The sequence below is a fragment of the Echinops telfairi genome, unplaced genomic scaffold (genome assembly GCF_000313985.2).
Source record: "Echinops telfairi isolate 266 unplaced genomic scaffold, ASM31398v2 ScPeMD7_60;HRSCAF=208, whole genome shotgun sequence".
Classification (NCBI taxonomy): Eukaryota; Metazoa; Chordata; class Mammalia; order Afrosoricida; family Tenrecidae; genus Echinops; species Echinops telfairi.
Window position 1 is genome coordinate 40166726 of NW_022103958.1, and position 20688 is coordinate 40187413.

The following is a 20688-nucleotide window of genomic DNA, read 5'->3' on the forward strand; positions in this document are numbered from 1 at the left end:
TACTGGGAGCATAGAGGGAGAGTGGGTTGGAAATGGGGAACCGATTACTAGGATCTACATGTGACCTCCTCTCTGGGGGACAGACAACAGAAAAGTGGGTGGAGGGAGACATCGGACAAGGCAAGATATAACAAAATAATAATTTATAAACTATCAAGGGCTCATGAGGAAGCGGGGAGGGAGGAGAAAAAATGAGGACCTGATGCCAGGGGCTTAAGTGGAGAGCAATTGTTTTGAGAATGATGAGGGCAATGAATGTACAAATGTACTTTACACAATTGATGTATGTATGGATTGTGATAAGAGTTTTATGAGCCCCTAATAAAATGATTAAAAATTTTTTTAATTAAAAAAAAACAAAAGAAAAACCAGAAATCACAAAAGTGCAACTCCGTGGACATCAACGTGGGGCTCATCCCCTCCTGGGGCTGGCAGAGGCCCTTAGATGGCTAGGATGGGGCGGTGTTAGAGGAGAGTAGTTAGGGAACGGTGGGGTGCTCACACCCACTTTCCCTTTGTGCTGGCTGTTGACAGGGTGGACTCCCATAAAGAGCTAGCTATGGGCTTGGGACCCAAAGGCCAGCTCCACCTTGCCCTCTAGGGAGGGTCACAAGGAGTCAGCATCGGCATCACCTTGATGGCAATGAGTTCGGTGTTGCTTTGGTTGACTGGGTACAGTGTCTGCCATTGACGAGCGACATTCTGAACCAGTGTTCTAAGTGGGGAGCACACCCCTGTGTCTGCAGAGGTTGGTCATTGGCATCTTAATGTGATGTGGACAATACCGCAACAGCAGCCTGCATGTTCCATGTTCTCACCCTTGGCCTCCCAGGAAAGGAAGCAGGTACAAAGGCCCCCTGCCTCCTGAGCTACACAGCCAGGGAGAAAGGCAGCCTGGGTTTGCAGATGGAGGAGGCCTGCTCCTGAGGCCAGTGGCCCCCAGGCGGCTAGAGGGGGACAGGCTGCATCTGTCTCAGGCAGTGGAGAAGCAGGACTTGGGCTCAGCCCCATATGCACCTGGGTGCCACCCCAGCACGCTTGCTTTTCCTGATGCTAACAAACAAACAAATCAAACTGCTACCATCCAGTCAATTCTGACTTACCAGCATCCAGTAGAACCAAGTAGATGGGTCCTCTGGGTTTTCCAGGCCATAATCTTTACTGAAGCAGAAAGCCTCCTCTTTCTCCCATTGAGGATCTGGTGGATTTAAACTGTTGATCTTGTAGTTAGCAGCCCAACTCGTAATGCACTCCCCCACCAGGGCACCTGATTGTTTCCAGAGCCCTGGCTCTACCCCTTCTCCCCGCTGCAGGCTGCAGCGTCCACAGGAAGCTCCTTCCCTTTGGGAAGAGAAAGACCAAATCAAAGGCTAGTTGTGTTGGTCTCTGGCAGGGCTGTTCCTCCCCCTCTCCCCCCTTCCTGAGATTTGTGGTGTGAAAGGCAGCTAACCCTTGCTGTGCTGCAGGCACTATTTAGGACCTGTTTCCTATCAGCTAATTAACCTTTACCAAACTCTCCTAAAACGCTAGCCCACTTTAACCCCTTCACTGCCCAAGGATGTTCTCTTTGCCTCTGTTGTTGATATCGCCTGTGTTCGTCCATGAACGGCGTGCTGAATCAAGGGGGCATTTCTGAATTTTTGTTCTGGTTCCTGGACGTTGCTTCCTGCTATATGGGACACATGATGTCCCTCGGCCTCTTGGGGAGGGAGGGCGAGGTGGGCTAGACTTGTGAGATGCTCTGGACTCAGGGGTCAACATCATGTGGATTTGGTAGGTGCAAACAATATGGTGCCTGCAAATGTGGCATTGGCATGGCTATGGCATCGTTCTCTGAAAGGCAACTTTCAAATAATGCCACCAACCTCTGCCGCCGGGTCCCTGCAGGATGGAGGAGAACAGCCCCAAGGTTTCCGAGGCTGCACATCCTTATGGAAGCGGACCGCCTCCTGCTTGTCTTCCCGTGGAGAAGCTGGCGGCTTCGAACTCCACACCTTTCTGGTGGCAGCTCGACTGCCCACCCGGGCTCCTGACCCAATGTCCAGGACCGCTGCAATATACTCAGGGGACTTCGCTCCCCATTAAAAAAAAAATCCAAAAGAAGACAAACATTTCGCCAAAAATCCCCACCTGCAGGCCACATCACCTCATCCCAGGCCCTGTAATTTGCAGCAGCACCAACAATACAGGTGCCTTCCAACAGCTGCGGGCAGTGTGGGGGTGGGGGTAGGGGGCGGACACAGCTTCCTAGTAACCCCAGAGGAAAATGTAGGCGAGGGCACTCAGGTCCTGCAGGTCATGAAGGGGTTAAAGCACAGAGAGGGTAAGGGATTTGCGAAGTCACACAGCTAGCATGTGGCAGAGTTGAGATTTGGGAGCAAGTCTACCACTGTGCCCCGCCCCCCCCCCCCTCAAGTCTCTACAACACCGCCTTGCAAAAGGGCAAACAGGAAGACCCACTAATTGTTATTGGGCACCTGCTACATGCCATTATAAGTGGGTCCTCTTACCACCCTTAGCCTTCCATAGCAGCAGCATCCATTAAGTGTATTGCTCCCATTTTACAGATAAGGACATTGAGACCCAGCCCTATTGAATGACTCACCCACGCTTAGACGGCAGGAACTGAGAGAGGAAGCCCACGTGGAGGGTGTGGTCCTTTCTGGGGTCCTTGGCCTGGCGAGCTGGTGCTGTCCCTCCAGAGCAAGGGAGCTGTGGGACCCCTCGGTGCCAAGGCCCACAGCAGTCCACGGGGATGAGTGGCCCCAGGGCGTCTGTGGCGGGAGACCTGAGTGTGCCCAGACCGCCTTCCCTTAGACCGAAGCATTCCCTGGCATCCCATAAAGGAGAAGCAAAATAAGACATGGCCTCTTGCAAGCAAAATAAGGCCAAACCCTGTTTTTCCACGGCTGAAACTTATTACAGCTTTTCCAAGGCTTGTTAACGTAACTGGTTCAACTTGAGAAATTAAAAAATTCCAGAAGCTCCCCTTTGAGTCCTTTCACGGTGGAAGAATGTTGTGGCTGGCGTTGGGGATTCTGGTGGTGAATAAATGCCTGGGGCAGGAAAGGGGCCAGGCTGAAGGGTTTGGAAGAAGCTCACTAGAGGTCCAGGGTGAAGGCCAGGCTGGGTCCCCTGCCCCGAGTCCTGGCACTGGCCTGGGGAAGCGTCTTCACAGAGGAGAACAGTTTTGTTTTTGTTTTGTGTTCTCTTCGTCTTTCCCTTTGGTTTTATTTTGGGAAGAAAGCGTTTTATTATGGTAAACCCGCTTTCCATCCAAGAATTCACACGCATCTTGTTTCACATCACTGATTGCAATCACACAATGTAACAGCACTCACCCCACGTCCTCCCTGGGCTTCTTGTCTCCATTCATTCTTCTTGTCTGGTCCTTTCTGCCTTCTGGACTTTGTCAGGCAACCCCAGGACTCTTAGCGGTACCTTACTGAGAGTGGCCACAGTCATCCTGCCCCAAGTGTTTGGTCAAGTCTGAGTGGGGGTGGGTCAGAACAGGGCCACACAGTCCTTATGTAGACTTAGTGCAAGGAAAGCCTGCAAGCCTTTTCGGGGAGTTTAAAGCTGACCGTGAGCAAGCGAAGGGGAGTGTAATGACTTTGTTGCGGGCAGGGCTTGGTTGGATCCTGTCCGTTGCTTGTCGGTGGCCACTTCCTTCCAGGGGCGCAGTCTCTTCCTTCTTTGTAGTTTGCTCTTGGTCTGGAAGCTCCAGGCAAACCGGGTCACTCTGGGGGACCCTGCCGGCATTTGAGATTCCGGTGACCTCGCTTCCAGCCTCCCAGCAACACACAAGCCTCCCCGGTGCGACAGACTGACAGACAACCCAAATCCTCGCCCCTGGACCAGTAGGTAACAACATCATGGTAAATGGAGAAATGATTGAAATTGTCAAGGATTTCATCATACGTAGACCCACAATCAGTGCTCACGGAAGCAGCAGTCAAGAGAGCGAAGGACGCATTGCCTTGGATAAAGCTGCTGCACAAAGTGTTGAAAAGCAAGGAGGTCACTCTGTGGACTAAGGGGTGCCTGACCCAAGCCGTAGTACTTTCAAGGGCCTCATCTGCATGTGGAGAAGGGCCGATGCCTTTGAATTGTGGGGCCGCCGAAGAACACAGAAAGCACCGCGGACCCCCAAAAGAACCAGCACATCTGTCCTGGAAGAAGTACGGTCAGAGCGCTCCCTAGAGGCAAGGATGCTGAGACCTTACCTCACCTACTCGGGACTTACTGTCAGGAGAGCTCAGTCCTGGACAAGGACATCAGGCTTGGTGAACGAGAGGGGCCGTGGGGAAGAGGAGGGCCCTTGACAAGGTGGATGGACACAGTGGCCGCCACAATGGGCCAGAGCTGGCCAGGAGGCTGCTGGGTCCCGAGACAGGTTCCTGCCTCCCAAGCCCCCCCCAGAGGTGGAAGCTGACTGCAGTCCATCTATGTGGGCAACGTGGAGTCTGGGGCCGTGACCCAGTGGCTGCAAGCTTTCTTTACCTTCAGCCGCCCTCTGGGGAGATGTCCCCATCCCCTGTAACAGATTTTCCAGGCACCCCAGGGGCTCTGTTGACATCTAGTTACAGCCAAGAGTTCAGCTCAGGCCCCTGGGAAGCCGAAGAAGAGTGTCCTTCTAGATCACGTCATCAGGGTCTCCGGAGGCCCCCTGGGCGGCTGTGGCCAGCCACCCTCTGAGCTCTGGGCTTCAGAGCTGAGTCCCTTCCATGCGTGGGGTGGGTGCAGGGAGGCTGAGCACCTGCATGAGGCCCCGAGGCCACCGCAGTGTGCCCCTCTCTGCACTCAGAGGGGTCCTCAGCCAGCCCCCACCCGAGCTGGGCCCTCTGCATGGGGAGACGGGCAACAAAATGGGTCCACCATGCCCCCAGCCACGTTGTGGCCTACTTATGCACCTGTGAAGCCGGACTTGGGGGGGGGGCAGGCCCCCCTGGATTAGGCCTCTTTGGGGGCTGTGAGAGGTTCAGGGCATACTCTGTGGGTCCAGCCACTTGGCCAGCCCCACTTCCCTGGGGGCTTTGGTCTGGATGCCTGGGTTCCGCCTACCACCCTGGCATTGGGGGAAGGGCACGGGCCTGCAGCTAGCGCCACTGGCAGTATGGTGTGCTGGGAGTCTGACATGTGGCGCCCCAGCCGCCAAGGCTTCTCTCCAAGAATGTCTCTTCTCCAGCTCTCTGACTGCTTGTTCTAGGACCCCCGATCACTCCATCTCAGAAACCTCCACCAGCTCTGGCCTCTCAGGCCTGCAGGTGCTGACCCAGCCTGGCAGGCAGAGGTGAGCTGGCTGGAGCAATGTCTAGGCTGCAATCCCACGTGTTATAGAGAAGAGCGGCTCTATTGGGCAGGGGGCGGATGGAGGGACTCTTGGGGTGCTTGGTAGCAGTGTGGTTGAGAACACTAGGCTATAAGCAAAAGGTCACACACACACACACACACACACACACACACACACACACACACACCAGCCCTGGTGGCATAGTGGTGACATGTTAGGCTGCGATCTACATGGTCGGTAGTTTGAAACCAGCAGTAGCTCCGAGGGAGAAGGACAGGCTTGGTTTCTACTCCTGTAAATAGTTAGCATCTCCGAAACCCACAGGGGGCGGGGGCGGGGGTGTCTCAATGAGTCGGTCTCGACACCATGGCGTGATTCTGGTGTGTTTTGAGAGCCTCCCTCTAAGAGAGAGCAGCCTACTTTTGTCACAACTTCTTGCTGTTACAGTTGTGAGGTGCCGGGGAGTCCGTTCTGACCCATCCCCGGACAGGCCACTGCCCAGTTCTCACACTCGCTCTTAGATTGAGCCCACCGGTGCCCTGGATCCCTGAGGGGAAGCTCTGCTGTCCTCCTGGCTCAGCATGCCTGCGAGTGGACCCTGCGGCTTTGGCCTGTATTGGGCTTGCTCTTCATGCAGGCTGGTCCCCAATCCTTGGTTTTGCGGTGTTGCTGGGTGAGCCCCCATCGCCAGCCCTTTAGGTTTGGGAACCAGCACAAACCCATTTGTGCCAAAGGAGATAAGACAGAGGGCCTGGTCATCAGCCTTTCAGCGTCCAAATGATTGGAGAGCTTCTTAGAGAGCTGTCTTAGAGAGCTATCTCCTTAGAGAGCTATCTTAGAGAGCTATCTCTCTAAGAGCTGTCTCCGGAGCCTGGAGGACGCAGGAGGGTCCTTGGGGAAAGTCCAGGGACAGTGTCATGGAAACGATTGTGGAAATTCCCCACAAGCTTTTAAAGCCCTCAATACACAGAGGCAAGCCTGGCACGTTTGTGACTTTCGTGACTTTCCTCCCGAGGCAAAGTGAAAACAATTGTCAGGGATTTAGACTGGCTCAGCTCTCTGACTCATGGGAAGAGTAAACAAGAAACCAATGGAGTAAACATGGAGGGAAACACCCCCCCACCCCCACCCCCACCACCCCAGAGGACGCATCCTGAATTTAACCAGCACGCAGGTCACTGCGCAGTGACAAAGCGCTCGCGATCTGTCCAGCTTTGTGTCATCGCTGTAAAGTGCTAGCAGCACTTCCGTCGGACCCATTGTTCTTGGCTTTGAATGAACGAACGGCTCCTAAAGTTACTCATGTGGCCAGTCCCGGGCTTAGCCAGGGCCAGGGGGTCCTGTGACTAATCTCATTCAGCTCTTTGTCTGAAAGAAGACAGTTTCTCCCGGGCTGTATCAGCCATAGGGCGCCTTAGGGGAGAGATCCAAAGGGTGAGGGGCATGCCACCTTTGCCCTTTCAGCTTCCTCCTACCCTGGGTGGAGATGAGGCCCACGATTGCACACACAGGACACAGGCCGGAAGCACCAGTAAGCATGGGTTACCCCAGCTGCTGACTGGACAGGACTGACCTCAAAGAGACAATCTGGTTGTAGACACTTGCAGTCCTCTCGACCTACGTCGTGGTTCCCAGAGTGAGGCTCCGCAAGTCTTACGATGCCTGTGGGTCCTCAGAGCCCCAAAGTATCCATCCAACCATCCCGATTGTTGGCGGGGTAGGGGGTGTTTGTCCTGAGGGTACCGTGCCACCAAGGAGAGGCACCAGGTCTCGTCCCGGAGGAGACATTTGGCCCTTAACGATGGTTGAGGAGTTGCTGACAGACAAGAGAGGTACAGGCATTCTAGAAGCGTAGACCACATTCTGGGTCTTGGGGTTCCTGGAGAGGGTGGTCTGGAGGTCATGCAGGCAGGCAGGTGGGCACTGACTGCTGTGCCCTGTAGTTTGGGGTCCCAGGGTCTAGCAAGCAAAGAAGGTGGAAAGGCCAGTGCCCGGTGGCATGTCCTCAGAGTGACAGTCTCACAGGGACTCATGACCTTGGTGATTCTACTAGAATCAAGCGCCCCAGAGCCCTGCCGATCCAGCCTGCTGCCAACTAACCCCAGACCCTACTGGGGTGTAAACCCCAAGCCAGGCTCTTCATTTGCAGGGTGGGAGCGCCCTTTCTGGTCACAGGACTGTTGAGACCCATTCCGGGATGCCCGGTGCTGGCAGGTATTGTTGAGGGCTGTCTCCTGGGTGTCCAACCACTGCCTGGTGGAGCCAGAGTCAAGAGCTCTCCGCTGACAGGATCTCAGGTCCCCGCTCCTCCCCCTGGTCACTGGGGACACCCCTGCGCTCTTGTCACAGGATTTCACTCTGCCAGTGCCCGGATGCAGTCCGACCCTCCCCAGGGCCTGGCAGGCCGCCTGTCTCCTCCCATTATCGTGGACTGACCCAGTGCAGCCTGCGTTGTTGGAGAAGGCCCTGCGGCCGGAGTGGTTTTCCAAGCACGTATCATCCAGGGCTTGCGTAATCAGATGTGTGTCTTGGAAAACAACGTGGGCTGCAGTGCGGAAGGTGGTGGAGGGGGAGAGGGGCCCAGGCTGGGGACCCCATGATGCCGGCATTGAGGGTGACCTCAGCAGGCATGAGGTGTTGGGGTGGGGGTGGAATGGGCTTTGTGTGGACATCAGAGTCCCCTCTGGCTCTCATGTCGGAGTCTGACAGTGAGTTCTAAACCACAGGGCGGGGGGCCTCCCCAGCTTCCCACCCTGAGTAGGAGGGAAGACCAGCCTCTCAAGAGGGCAGATTTGCAAGGAGTGAAGCCGCCCTGCTCCTCTTGGGTTCTCAGCATCTTCCCCTGGCATCGAGTTCCTGGGAGCCAGGAGCTTCTCTTCCTGAGCCACCTGTGGGGAGCACAGAGCATCCTGGCGTGTGGGCCCTGATCTAGGCCTGAGCATGGGGTGCTGCTGGGTGGCAGGTGGGCCCAGGACAGGCACTGATGGAGAGGCTGCTCCTGAGAAGGTCTCCATTTTCCTCACGGAGGGGAGACAGCCGGAGCTCGTGAGAAGGGGCTGTCTGGGGCCTCTCACTTTCACCGTTTCAGTGGGAAGTTGTCGCTTTTGCTGTAGGTTCTGCTCGCCTCCCCTTCCATCGTTACGTTACCTGCTCTGGAAGGCTCCCCCTCAGAGGATAGGATGGGCCAAGAACAAGGCCAGATGCAAGGTAGCCCTGGAGCAGTCTCACCTGGGCTAAGGACTGGCAGCAGAGCAGGGTTCTCACCCTCACTCCACCCCTCAGCACCTCTGCACCTCAGTTTCCTCCTCTGCAGTCCCCAAGCCCACGACCACCAAGGTGACTCAAACTCATTTCGCCCCCTGTGGGTTCTCAACAGTAGCTATCTTTATGGGGCACAGACTCCCTCGGAGTGACTGGCAGGTTTGAACCACCAACCTGAAGTTAAGAGTCCAACGCTTATCCACCTGAACAGCCAGGTGGTGGGGAGGGGTGGAGACTGGGTCCCCTCCTGTCCTTGAGAGGTGCCCCTGCCAGGCTCCTGCTGACTTGCATGGCAGGTACTGCCTGCACAGGGCACATTACCTGTGGATGAGGCATCTCTGAAGGACAGACCCAGGCACGGCCCTGGGACTTCACTCCTGATATCTGTCTTTGGAGTGGGCAGTGGGGGTTGTGCAGAGCCAGGGGTCCTGAAGGGGAGAGTGGGAGGGGGGCTCCCTTGGCTCCTGCCCCAGGCTGGGTGACAGGCACCCTATTGGGTTGGTTAGCCATGGCTTAGGAACATGAAGTTTCCTTTGGAATTCAATGCAGTTGGCACTCTCCTGAGGAAAGCCGCTCAGGCTGAAAGAATGTGTCGGGCATTTCTGTAAGCTGGGGCTGGCCGCCTCTGTGGGCTGGCAGCTGGACGAGATCTCTGGAACGGGAGCAATCTTGTCTCTGGAACATACCCTGTGGGGTACAGAGGGCTTCCCAGAAAGAGGGGCGTGCCTGAGCCTGGGGGACATGGAGTGGGGAGTTCTCCTGCCCTGGTGCTGAGCCCAGCCGGGGGCATTCCCCTTTCCTGGGGTGCTGGCTCCTAGGAGACCCGGGCAGCTGCAGCGCCTGTCCCTGGAAGCGGCAGTTCTGCAGAGTGATGGGAGTTGGCATGGAAACCAGGGCTCCTGGCTCCTGCCTGGCTTTTTCCACAGGCCCATCTCAGCAGTGCGGATGCGGTCAGAACTCTGGGTGAGCTTGGGGGCCTGCCCCCCATGAAGTCAGCTGGAAGTTTCCAGTGTGGCATCCAGGAAGGGGTGGGGTGGGGATGGGGCTGCCGTGTGTGACACATGTGCATTTGACAGGATCCCGTGACTGGCTTGATTTAAAAAGGTCACAAGAGGGCAAGTCTGACTTGGAAATCCCATTGCATCAAGGGAGGCTGCCTGCCCTGGCCCCTGTGGACCATCAGTTTCAACCCACACCCCGGGTTGGTGGACCCTGCTCTCATACACAGCCAAAGGGGACAGCCTCTGATCTCCCAGTGCCCCAATCCCCTCCTGCTGGTCTGAGGCCCAGGCCCTGCCCACCACTCAGGCCCTTTAATGGCTCACTCTTCCCTCTGAGCTTCGCAGTGGGCCTGCCGGCTCAGAGACCACAGAGCAGCCCCGGGAGAGGCCCTCCAGCTCTTCTGGAGTGTGCAGGGACTGGCCCCACAGTCCACTGCTGGGGCCGGGAATGGCTGCCCACCCAATTGTGCCCTGCCCCCACCCATACAGACAGGTGACCATCCACAGACAACCCACCCCATCAAACCCCAAGTAGCCAGAGCTAAGGTTGGCATAATGAGCTCGACTCGGTCTGGAATCTTTCTTGGGACCCTTTGGATCAACACCATGAAGGCTTGTCCCGCCCCCTGCCTCCACCTCCAGCCCCCTCGTCACCACCCAGCAGGGCATGCTGCAGGCTCAGGAGCAGACAGTGACCTTTGACAGCAAGTCCCCAGACGGAAGAGCTGTGAGCCCCCTGCTTCTTGGGCGGCGGTGGTGGGGTGTTTGGAGGCGATGGGATGCAGGGAAGAGTGATAGATGAAGGGTTAAGTCTTGGCTATTTCTTCGTCGATGCAACCATGGGCTCTGAGCCTTGGTCTTCACCTCCGCAGAGTGGGGATGGGTTGAGGGTCCATCTGGTCACCTTTTTCTTCTGTGATACCTGTGTGCATGGGGGGAACGTGCGGGGTCCAGAGAGCACCCTAGGGTGTGTGGTGGACACCGCAGGCTCTTGTGTCCACTTGGCCTTCTGGTCCAGGTACAGTGTGCAAAATCCTCACAGGGGAGGCCCAGGAGAGACTCCCAGCCCCAGAGAGGTGGTCTGCTCCCTTGGGCCTCATGGGAATGCCCAGGATGATTTTGTGGTGTGGGACCCCGAGGTGCGGAGAGCTGAGGCTTACAAAGGAGCCTGGCCCGGAGGTGTCTGGGAAGGCCTCGCAGGGCTGTGTGTTGGCTTTTCCCCACGGAGCCTCCCTGCTCTGAGCTACTGGGGTCTGAAAAGCAGGGACAGAGGACAGGATGGAGCCGGAGCCACTTTCCATGAGTCCTGATAGCCTCTGAGCACCAGGGACGTTTCCAGGCCCAGCACTTCTGCCAAATCTGTTCCTTGTCAGCCCCACCTCTGCTGGCATCTGAGCCCAAGGGCTGAGAAACAGTCCTGCCGTCCCACTCCCTGGCCAGCCCTGCTCCCTGGCCAGCTCGCTAAATATAGCTCCCTCTCCCAGACTGCCAGGAGGCCTGCTCGGAATGGCCTCAGTTCCCCTTGCCAAGAGCCAGACAGCTCGTCAGACTCCACCATCAGCACGGGACAGCCGGGAGTGGCTGGGACTGAGGAGCCCAGAGAGCCGAGGCAGCTGGCTTCTGTCATTGGGCTGTAATGACGATCCCATGTGGGGGAAGGCCAGCCCCCCACTACTAATTGCAGGTTCGATAGGCGCAATTGTGCGGTTAAATATCTATATATATTATAATAAAGTCATAGAAAATAAGGAGAGAGAGAAGAGAGATGGAAATAATGGAGTCAGACACATTTCATGGTAGCATGCTCACTTCAGCCCTGCTTGGTGGTCCACGTGGAGATGGGAGACAAGAGGTCAGGAGAGAGGGAGAGGGGAAGGAGGGCAAGGGGAGAAGGAACAGGGGAGCGAGGACCGGTGGGGGTGGGGTTGGTGGGGAGAGGACGGGGGTGGGGAGGGTGAGAGAGCTCTTTATTTCTAACCAAGGCTTATATACCTTTGGTGGGCATACAACCCCCCCCCCCCTCCTTACAGGTAAGGACATACATCACAGGAAGGAGTTGTAATACAGTAATGGGAGGGGGACGATCTAGGGGTATACATGCAATAGGAAGGGGAGGGATTGGGGACACACATGTGACAAGATGGGCAGATCCTAGATTCAGGATAGCAGCCTAACTTTGGATGTCACTGAGCAGGTTTGACCTGTTCTCTGGCTCTCCATGGAAACCATTATCAGTAGGGTGTGAACCCCTCTTACAGTGGACCAGACTGATGTCTGCAAGCCTTCAGGGAGAAGTAATCCATGGTCCTTAACAGCAGGGAATGGGCCACAGGTAGAGCCAGACAGTAGTCTGAAGGCTGAATGCATCTGACCTCCCACCATGTGCTGGCAAATAGCCTCTAATGATTGGCTGTATCTTTGGGGGAGACAAAGCTGGGGGAAAGTCTTTTTATATCCCACAGTCCCAGAGGCCTGCAGCCATGAATTTCTGCCTCCTGCCCCTGAGGCTGGGAGGCAGGCCCTGCCAAGCCAGGACTGAGGGAGTGGAGCCTGGTTGGTGCTCAGCGAGGAGAGCCATGGTGGCCGCCCTAGCACCATCTGGAAAGTGGAACCACTGACCTGGAGTCTCAACTCCACTGCGGACCATCTGGGTGTGGTTGGGCAGGTCCTTTGCCTTAAGTCTCAGCAGTTTCTTTGCCTTAAGCCTCCACCCTCGCTGTGTTGAGGACAGTAGGAGTTACAGTCTTGGCAACCCACAGAGCCCGTCCTGCCCTGTCCTGCGGGGGTGCTGTGCTTCGGAATCGGCTCAAGGGCAGGGAGTTTGCAGTGAGTCAGGTCTCAGGGCCCACACGCTAATAGGCACCAGGCTGGGGACTGGGGTCCAGGCTGGACATGCAGCAGGGTCATGCAGAGGACACCTTGAACCAAGCAACATGTTCTTTGGCCCTGTAAGGTTGGCCAGGGAACACCCAGACCCAGAACACCCAGTGATGCCTCCCCACTTCCCCCCTCCCCTGCAGACTCCCAGCTTTCCACAGCACATGTGGAACCCAGTGTTTCTCAGTTCACAAGGCAGGAGTGCAACCCTGCCCACCCAGGTTCTGTCATGGATGACAAAAAGGGAACCTGAACTTGCCAAAGGTGGGCTGGTCGCTGGGGAGAGACTACTGAACATCCTGCTAGAAAGGTAATGTCCCTCTTACAGACCGAGTGCACGTGTGGTTGCATAGCAACCAGATCTCTTGCCTGACCACAGGGACATAGCTGCCCCGCTTGGAGACAGCAGCTGACCACACTGCCTTGAAGGCGTGTCTCACTCCATAGACCTGGCGGTCTCAGGCTCCGGGTCCCTGGAACGCCTCCTGTGAATGTCCCGTTCTGGGGCTATTGTGCTACGTGACCTAGATCTTTTAAAAATTTTTTTATTGTTAAAATACATCAATTGTATTAAGCATATTTGTACGTATGTTGCTATCATTCTTTTCTAGACATTTTCTATCGAGTCTTTGGTATCAGCTCCTCTTTCCCCACCCTCCCACCCTCGTGATCCCTTGATAGATTAGAAATGATTATTATTTTCATCTCTCACACTGACCGCTGTCTCCCTTCCCCTATGATTTCTGTTGTTCTTCCTTCTGGAGCAGGGTCTGGGTCAATCGTTGCACCCAGTCCCCCTTCCCACTGCCCTCCTGGTATTGCTACTCCCATACCTGTTCCTGGATCCCATGAGTCTCCAGCTCTTATCGCTTATCTGTACCTGTGGACACAGGTGACCTCGATCTTAAACCTCTGGGCCGGTTCCCAATTTGGCTGCATCAGCCATGATGGGACCAGCTTGAACCTGCTTGAAGCCCCACTGGCTGGGCCTCGCTCCCCGTGGTTGCTCAGGATGGAGTGCTCCCCCCAACCTCCCCATAGGACCCGCACTGGGGCACACACCACACTGCCTGAGAGGAGGTATTCTCAGTGCCCGGCTAAGGCGCAGCTCCAGAGCCCACTGCGCTCATGGGCACACGAGGTTGGGGGGAGAGTCCGCTCTACCCTGTACCAGCCAGAGTATCTGGGGGAGCCACTAAGCCTCTCTGAGCCTGTCTCCAGGTGGCAGCACCCACGGTCCTCAAGGACAGAGGAGAAGTGACCCCTTTGGGTTTCCGGGGCTCTAACTCTCAATGAGAGTAGAAAGCCTGGTCATTCTCCCACAGGGTGGTGTGTGGGATATAAAGGGGCTTTTCCCCAGATTGTCTCCCCCAGATATCTGCTTGCTGCACATGGTAAACGACTGTACACTTGGAGGTCAATGCAAGCAGGTCAGAGGTTATTCTCCCTGGGGGTTATTAGCAAGCTAGAGCCATCAGACTGTATAGTCTGCCCCACCCTAAGTAGGGCCCACTCCCTTCTGATAAGGATAGTAGATTGTCTCCCTGAACGAGAGCCCAAAGAAGGTCTAGCCCATTCAAGGATGATCAAGATTAGGCTTCCATCTTGAGTCTGGGGTCCGCCCATCTTGTCACATGTGTACCCATCGCCCCTCCCCTTCCGATTACATGCACACCCAAACTCATCCCCTTCCTGTGACGCATTTATGCCTATTGTACAACCTCTTCCTGTGACATGTAACTTGCACGCCACTAAGTACATACAGTGAACCCTCGTTTATCGCGGTTAATCAGTTCTAGACCCTACCGTGATAAATGAAATTCCGCGAAGTAGGATTCCTTATTTGTAAATCAAATATTTTCATAGTTAGAGCATAGAGGACATGAAAAAACACCCTTTAGTCACCATTACACTCGTATTACCCAATTTATTAAACAAAAAAGGGAAAATACAGTAAAACATTTTGGATGTTACAATTATCATTTTTTATTTATTATATTATTTATGGCATCTAGTTTACAGTATTACATATTTCACATACAGTATTATTATACATAGTTCTTACAAATACTGTAATCAATAGCCTATGAAATGACTTAAGGGATGTACTCTACAGGTGGGTCGCCGTCTTTTTCCTCTGAAGGAGCGGGTGTAGGCAGTGGGTGCTGTTACGCAAAAACCGCGATAGAGTGAAGCCGCGGAAGTCGAAGCGCGAAGTGGCGAGGGTTCACTGTATAGGCCTTGGTCAGAAAGAGCATACGCTCTCTCCTCCCCGCCTCTGTGAGGACCTGGCTGCTGAGATCATGGCTGTCCCGTGTCTGATTCCTTTATTTCACTCTATTCCTATCTTCCATGACTTTACTATGATTTCTATATTATATAGCTGTACAATTGCTCCTACAGACCCCCATGGATGTTAGAGGCTGGTCTACTCTTAACACCCAACCTTGTGCTAACTGCAAGGTTGGTGGGTCAAATCCACCAGCCGATCCCAGGGAGAAAGAGGAGGCTGTCTGCTTCCACCAAACAAGCTCGGAGACCTGACATAGTGTTTCAATGAGTCAACTCACTGGAATGGCACGGGTTTGGGTTTTTTGGGGTTTGCTGCTTGGTGGGGGGTGGGGTGGTGGTCAGTGAGATCCTGTACCACCCTGTCAGCTTAGAGGGTGGCTGCTCCTTCATCTTCTGCCCTGGCTCCCCTGCCTTAGAGCTGCTGCCCCTCGGCCTGCTGACTTGAAGCTCCTCAGGGATGGGCAGATAACTTCACTTCTCCTTCCCACCCTCCTGCCTCCCTTCCTGTGGGCAGAGCTGGAAGCCATGGGGAGATACCTAGGCTGGCATGGGCTGAACCCCTTATGTCAAGCTAGCCACTGCCTTTACTTCACGGCCAGGATCAAAGGAAGCCGCGACCCCAGACTGTCTGTGCTAACTTCAAATCTGACTGCCCTGCCCGGCAGTGGGTACTGCTGGGCACAGACTCCAGCCTTCTCTGGGCCGCCTGGGCACCCCACTAGCACTCTGAGTTAAATCTATTCCATGTAGACTAGCTCTTGAGTAAGCCTGCATTCTCCTGGCCTGGATGTGTAAAACGTGTGGACCTGGGAGAGTTGGATGGCGTGGAAGCCAGGCCTTGCTCTGGGCCCCAGTCAGATGTGCTAGCAGTGAGCCTACCTTTGAGGCTGGTGCCTGTGCAGGACTGAGCAGCGAGGGCTGTCTGTCCCTGAGCCTGTGGGGTCAACGAGAGGGGTGGGTAAGGAGAGGCACTGCCCTGCCAGGGCATCTCATGATCACCTATCGACCTGATGGTCTGCCCTTGAGATGGAAGCAGGGGCCTGAAGTCACCCAGCGTCTCCTCCCACCCCCAGGAGTGCATCATTGATGAGGACTGCGGGCTGGGCAAGTACTGCCAGTTTGCCAGCTTCCAGTACACCTGCCAGCCGTGCCGGGACCAGCAGGCAGTGAGTATGCCCAGGGGCCCGGAAAGGGAAGGGGTGCTCAGCCTGCTTCTTGTAGCCTGCTGTGGATGTCAGCAGGTCCACCGTGGGTTGAGCCCCTGATGGCACTGGAGCGCTGAGGCAGTCGCCCACGGAACCATCTGCAGGCTGGCTGCCACCCTGCCCATTGGCAATCCATGATCAAGTGACTGCCCAGCAGATTGGGGAGGGGGATGGAGGAGAGAGCAGAGGGCTCCTGCCTGTTTCTCTGAGAGACCCTTCTAAGTGATAATAGCTAGAGACCCCTGGGCAGCCAGAGTTGGGGGCCAGCCCTTCGCCAGCTTCTGCCTTCCCCAGCTCCCAAGTCCACCCAATACTTGCAACTTTTTGAAAAGGTGTGAGTTATGTGGCCAAGCTCCAGTTGGCCCCTATAGCTTCCACAATGGCTGGGGTCTTTGCCTAGGATCTGCTTCCTCCTCTCTGTGCTGGGCAGAAGATGCACTGGTGGGACAGTGTGTTAAGCATTGAGCTGCTTACTGCAAGGTCGGTGGTTCGAAGCCACCGTGAGAAAAGATATAGGCACTTGTAAAGTCTTATTACCTTGGAAACCCCAGAGAGCACTTTCACTCTGTCCTGTAAGGTTGCCAGAGAACCTGGTGAGTTGGGCTGCGATTCAAATAGTTGGCGGGTCAAAGCCACCAACCCCTCCAGGGGAGAAAGATGGGCTTTCTACTCCTGTAAACAGTTACAGTCTCAGAAACCCACAGGGACAGTTCTACTCTGCCCTCTAGGGTGGCCAAGAGTCGGAATGACTCTGGCAGTGAGTATGATTTGGGTCTACAGGGCTGCTAGCGGGTCCTAGTGGGTTACACACCGGGCTGCTCACCTCGAGGTGAGCAGTTCTATACCAGCAGCAGGAGCAAGGCAAGGTTTTCCACTCCTGTATGGGAAAACACAGGGGCAGTTCTGCTCTGTCCAGTGAGTTTGGTTTTGAGCTTTTGTTGGGATGCTGCCTCAGCTGACTCGGTGGCGGCGGGTGGGACCCTGAGAGGACCCGCGGGCTAGACCACTTGGTGGGAAAGAGGGTCCTGGGCCATCAGCCAGGCCCCTGGCCCTCTGCTTCCCGCCTCTGCAGCTCTGCACCCGGGACAGCGAGTGCTGTGGAGGCCAGCTGTGCGTCTGGGGTCACTGCTCCACAGCGGCCACCAGAGGTGGCAACGGGACCATCTGCGACAACCAGAGGGACTGCCAGTCCGGGCTGTGCTGCGCCTTCCACAGAGGTGGGTGGGCGCCCTGCCCCGAGACACCCACCCCTCTGAGACACCACCCCTCATGGGCTCCTGTCTGCAAGCCCCCTCCTGGGTGGAGGTGGGGAGGGAAAGAGGGAGGGGTACGTGGTCACTGTTTTTGCCATTGCATCAAACCCACCTCAGTGACCCATGGTGTTGCTTTCTGCAGCACACCTGAGCCCAGGGCGGGCAGGGACGCCCCTTGATGGGAAGGTGGGGGCCGCTTACTGCTTCGCCTACCTTCCCAGGTGAGGGCTGGCCAGGCTCTCTCCCCTTTCCCCCTATATTTCTGAAGACTTCCTGGGTTCCCTCACTATCTCCCCAGTCCTGCCCACCCCTCAGCGTCCTCCAGGAAGATGGGTGGGGCTGGAGCTGCCCTGCAGGAGCCCCTGTATCTCCCACTTTAATCAATGTGTGCCTGTGGCCTCTCATGAGCCCTCAGGGCCCCATCCTTTTCTGCCTTCCCACCGCTTCTCTGCTCAAACCACCACCACCGCCTCCCAAGCAGACCCCGCCAGAGTGCCTGGGCTCCTCTCCTTACCTTTTCCAGTCTCCGGTGGCACCTCTTCCAGGCAGCCCTCCCTGACTGCTCTGGCCTCCCCGCTCGCTCCCTGTGGAGCTGCTGCTGCTGCTCCTGTGTCCTCCTGTCCCACCTCTACGAGCCCAGCCCCCAGGGTGGCAGTGGGGTGTGAAGGGCTCACCCCATCTCTGCCCCTCCCCTCCTCTTGGCGTTGGCTCATGGAGGGCCGTCCTGGTCCCAGGCCTGTTGTTTCCTGTGTGCACACCGCTGACTGTGGAGGGCGAGCTGTGTCATGACCCCGCCAGCCGGATACTGGACCTCATCAGCTGGGAGCTGGAGCCCTATGGAGCACTGGACCGATGCCCGTGCGCCACAGGGCTGCTCTGCCAGCCCCACAGGTGAGGCCCCACCGGTCGCCCTTCTCCAGGTGGCACCAGCACCTGAGGTGGCTTCTTGGGGGCTCAGGGCTCAGGGGCTAAAGCAGGATTTGCCTGGGGAAGTGCATGACTTCGGGGTAAGTTGAATTCAGGTGTTGCTGGGATTAGCAGGCTGGAATGTAGGGCTGGGCAGGAAGGCGTGAGACACACCTAGCCCCCTAGCCCGTGGCTCAAGCTGAGAGGGGACTGTGGATGGGCCAGGAGAGGCAAAGGGGAGAAGGGCCGCAGGCCATCAGCTTTGAAGGCTAAGCAGAGGCTGGAGCGGGCAGAGGGTTCCCAGAAGAGGGAGGGGGGAAACCAGCACAGGGGCTCCAATCACACTCACAGGGGCCAAGAGAAGGTCCAGCGGTGAGCACACAGCCCTTGGGCCCCCAGGAACTCTCCCCACCATTCTATCATGGCAGAACCCAGAGGGATGGGCCCAGGGACCTCCTCCCAGCCCTGCTCCCTGTCCACTGGCTCCTGTGGCAGGCGGGCCCCTCCCTGTTGTTGGGGCTGCCTCATGCCCAGAGGCCTAGATGGGCCAGGAGCTCCGAAGGGCATGGGGATGCTGCAAACCCTCAGACCCCGGGGTCCCCGGGCCTGCTTCTGGCACAAGAGTCCGACATAGTCCATTGCAGGGAGCCAGGCCCACGGCCACAGGTTGTAGGGCGCTCTTTTAGAGGTCAGGTATTGACCGAAGAAGTCATGGTTGTTCTCGGGACATGTCAGAGGCGGCCCTGTGGGAGCAGCCCCAGGGGCACTGCAGGCAAAGGGCTCCAGGCCTGGGCCTCCTGCCCAGCGTGGTCCCTACGGGAAGCTGCGGCCTTCCCATGAACTACAGCTCTGTCTCTGCCAGCCACAGCCTCGTGTACACGTGTAAGCCAGAGTCTGGTGAGAGCAGCGAGGAGGACAGCGAGGAGGAGAACCTGCTGCTCAAAGAGGCCCTGGCTGGGGACACCGATGTGGGCTTCATCAAGGAGGTGCGCAGGGAGCTTGAGAGCCTTGTGGGGGACCTGTCCGAGGAGATGGAGGCCGTGGGGCCTGAGCCCAAGGATGGAGACGAGATCTAGAGCCAGTTCTGTCCCGGGAGCCCGTGTGCAATAGAAGTAGCTAACTTATTTTTCCCATCTGTGTCTTCTCGGGGTGGACCGACAGGCTTCTTCCCGTTTCCTCTTTGCCAATTATTTTGTCTGGCTTGGGATGTTTGCGCAGATCCCATGGGATGCTGTGCATATGTCACCCACCCGCACCCTGATGATGTCACCACTGCCACTGTCCTGCTAGAGGACAGGGTGGGAGGACCGAGCTTCTACACTAGGGGGGAGGGGCAACTGGTCCGTAGTGGCTGCCAGATGGATGGCACCTGCTCTTGTGTGCCTACTGAAAGCCGTGGGAGGGAGGACAGGGTGTAGTCTCCCCACACCGGGTTATTGGGGACATGCTGACTCTTACACGGGTGCCTTGCTTTGTGAGCACAAACCTGGCGGAAATGCAGCAGGTAACATTTTCCTGCCGCTCTTTGCTCGGGCATCACCACTGCCGTTCCGCTTTCTCTACGCTCCATGCCCCCATTCAGTTAAGACAGCTCCCTGGGCTCCTACCCCATGGCCCACAGCGTTCTCCTGCCTGTGGCCGAGGTCTGGGGATAGGCCGCCATTCTCATTGGCCAGGGGTCTGGGAGGCTCAGACACCTTGTCTCTTGTCCAGATCACACAGCTTGTGGAGACCATGGCAGGGTCTCCAAGGGTGTGACTACAAGTCCAGGACTCCCCTACTGCACGCCAGCCTCTGTGCCAATGACAGCTCACCCTAAATGAGACAGGAAGGACGTTTTGGGGTTTTTCAGGCAGATCTGGATGACCAACAAGGTGACCCATCCCTATGAGATTAGATGCCTACGACTCCCATAGGGAAACCCTGTCCTGAAGGGTTGCTAGGAATCGGCACCGACGTGGTGGCAGTGAGCTTGTTTGGTTTCTTGGTTAGACATAGATAGCAGTGTTCTCACCAGTGGGGAGCCAGCCCTCATTGTAGAAAAGATGAATGGTCCTGACAGGGCCCCTGTGCTTCTTACGTTATTCACGTGGAAGGAACAGGATTGGAGAACATGCATTAGCTACCTTGTCAGGAACCAGTGGAAAGTTAGGATTACGATGTGCAGAACTGCTTAGCCGCCAGCCACCAGGAGGCCAGCCACTCCGCATGACTCCGCAACCTGCAACCCGGCTGCACTATCCGACCGCTGCCCCCGCCCCGACCGCTCGACCACCGGCCTCACACCTCCGTGCAGAGCGATGACGCGTGGCACACGGCTGTCTAAGCATGCTTTCTCTTGAGATTTAACTTATGTACAAGCACATGTGTTGCATTTAGAAGCATAAATCACTTCAACTGCTCCTGTAGTTCTTGGACTGCTTTATTTTGACTTTGAGTAAACATAAAACCTATGCAAACAGGAAAAATAGAATACTGGCATGGGGGGGGGTGCACTTTTTCCCTCTCTTCTCCAAATAAGTAAAATTTCCAGACGATGGAAACACCCTTCTTTTAGAGTCCAATGATCCTGAAAGGATGACCTGTTTTTTTCGGGGGGG

General features: G+C 56.2%; 1 protein-coding gene across 1 annotated transcript in view; it reads left to right on the top strand.

The window, feature by feature from the left end:
* Positions 1-20496, top strand: part of DKK3 (dickkopf WNT signaling pathway inhibitor 3) — a 43236-nt gene extending 22740 nt beyond the window's left edge. The window contains exons 5-8 of the mRNA XM_004711612.2: positions 15798-15890; positions 17002-17146; positions 17917-18073; positions 18951-20496. Of these exons, the coding sequence (XP_004711669.1) occupies positions 15798-15890; positions 17002-17146; positions 17917-18073; positions 18951-19164 (609 nt within the window). The 3' untranslated portion in view covers positions 19165-20496. The remainder of the gene's footprint in view (positions 1-15797; positions 15891-17001; positions 17147-17916; positions 18074-18950) is intronic.
* The last annotated feature ends 192 nt before the right edge of the window (positions 20497-20688 follow it).